Genomic DNA, 512 nt, shown 5'->3' with positions numbered 1-512 from the left:
CTGCTGATCAAGAACTAAAATATTCCCAATGGAGATCCAAAGTTGGAGTCGTTGCTCAAGATGTGAAACATTAGCTCCTTTCGGATAGCATTTCTGGTTCTTTAGAGACTAAGGTACCATTTTGATGTTTACTTTGGTCTCTATATGTACATATAAAAATACTCATGTCCTAAATAATCAATGATCAAGAACTTATGTAAATATTTACATGTCTATGTCATGCTTTGGTTTACATATCTATATCAGATAATTATTGAACACAGAAGCTTAAGGACTTGTGAGATTGAAAAAGTGATGCCTAGAATGTGTCAACTTTTTTTCTTTTGATGCAGATCCATTTGGAATGCTGTTTTGCTAATGAATTGGGGTGGCTTGAAAAGGGTAAGGGTAGTGAGTTGATTTATAATGGAATTTGTAATTTGAATCAACAAATGGTATGTCTCAAAGGAAAACTCAGATATTGATATCTCATTACTCAAAATGGAGAAAAAAAAGTTGACAAGTTACAAAAA

General features: G+C 32.4%; 1 protein-coding gene across 1 annotated transcript in view; it reads left to right on the top strand.

Moving 5' to 3' along the window:
- The window catches only part of LOC101495200 (probable protein S-acyltransferase 1), a 3,682-nt gene extending 3,170 nt beyond the window's left edge, over positions 1-512 (top strand). The window contains exons 6-7 of the mRNA XM_073365844.1: positions 6-113; positions 333-512. Coding sequence (XP_073221945.1) covers positions 6-74 — 69 coding nt within the window. The 3' untranslated portion in view covers positions 75-113; positions 333-512. The remainder of the gene's footprint in view (positions 1-5; positions 114-332) is intronic.

Source organism: Cicer arietinum, chromosome 3, assembly GCF_000331145.2.
Source record: "Cicer arietinum cultivar CDC Frontier isolate Library 1 chromosome 3, Cicar.CDCFrontier_v2.0, whole genome shotgun sequence".
Classification (NCBI taxonomy): domain Eukaryota; kingdom Viridiplantae; phylum Streptophyta; class Magnoliopsida; order Fabales; family Fabaceae; genus Cicer; species Cicer arietinum.
The sequence above is the reverse complement of the archived record's forward strand: the minus strand, read 5'-3'. Positions and strand labels throughout refer to the sequence as shown.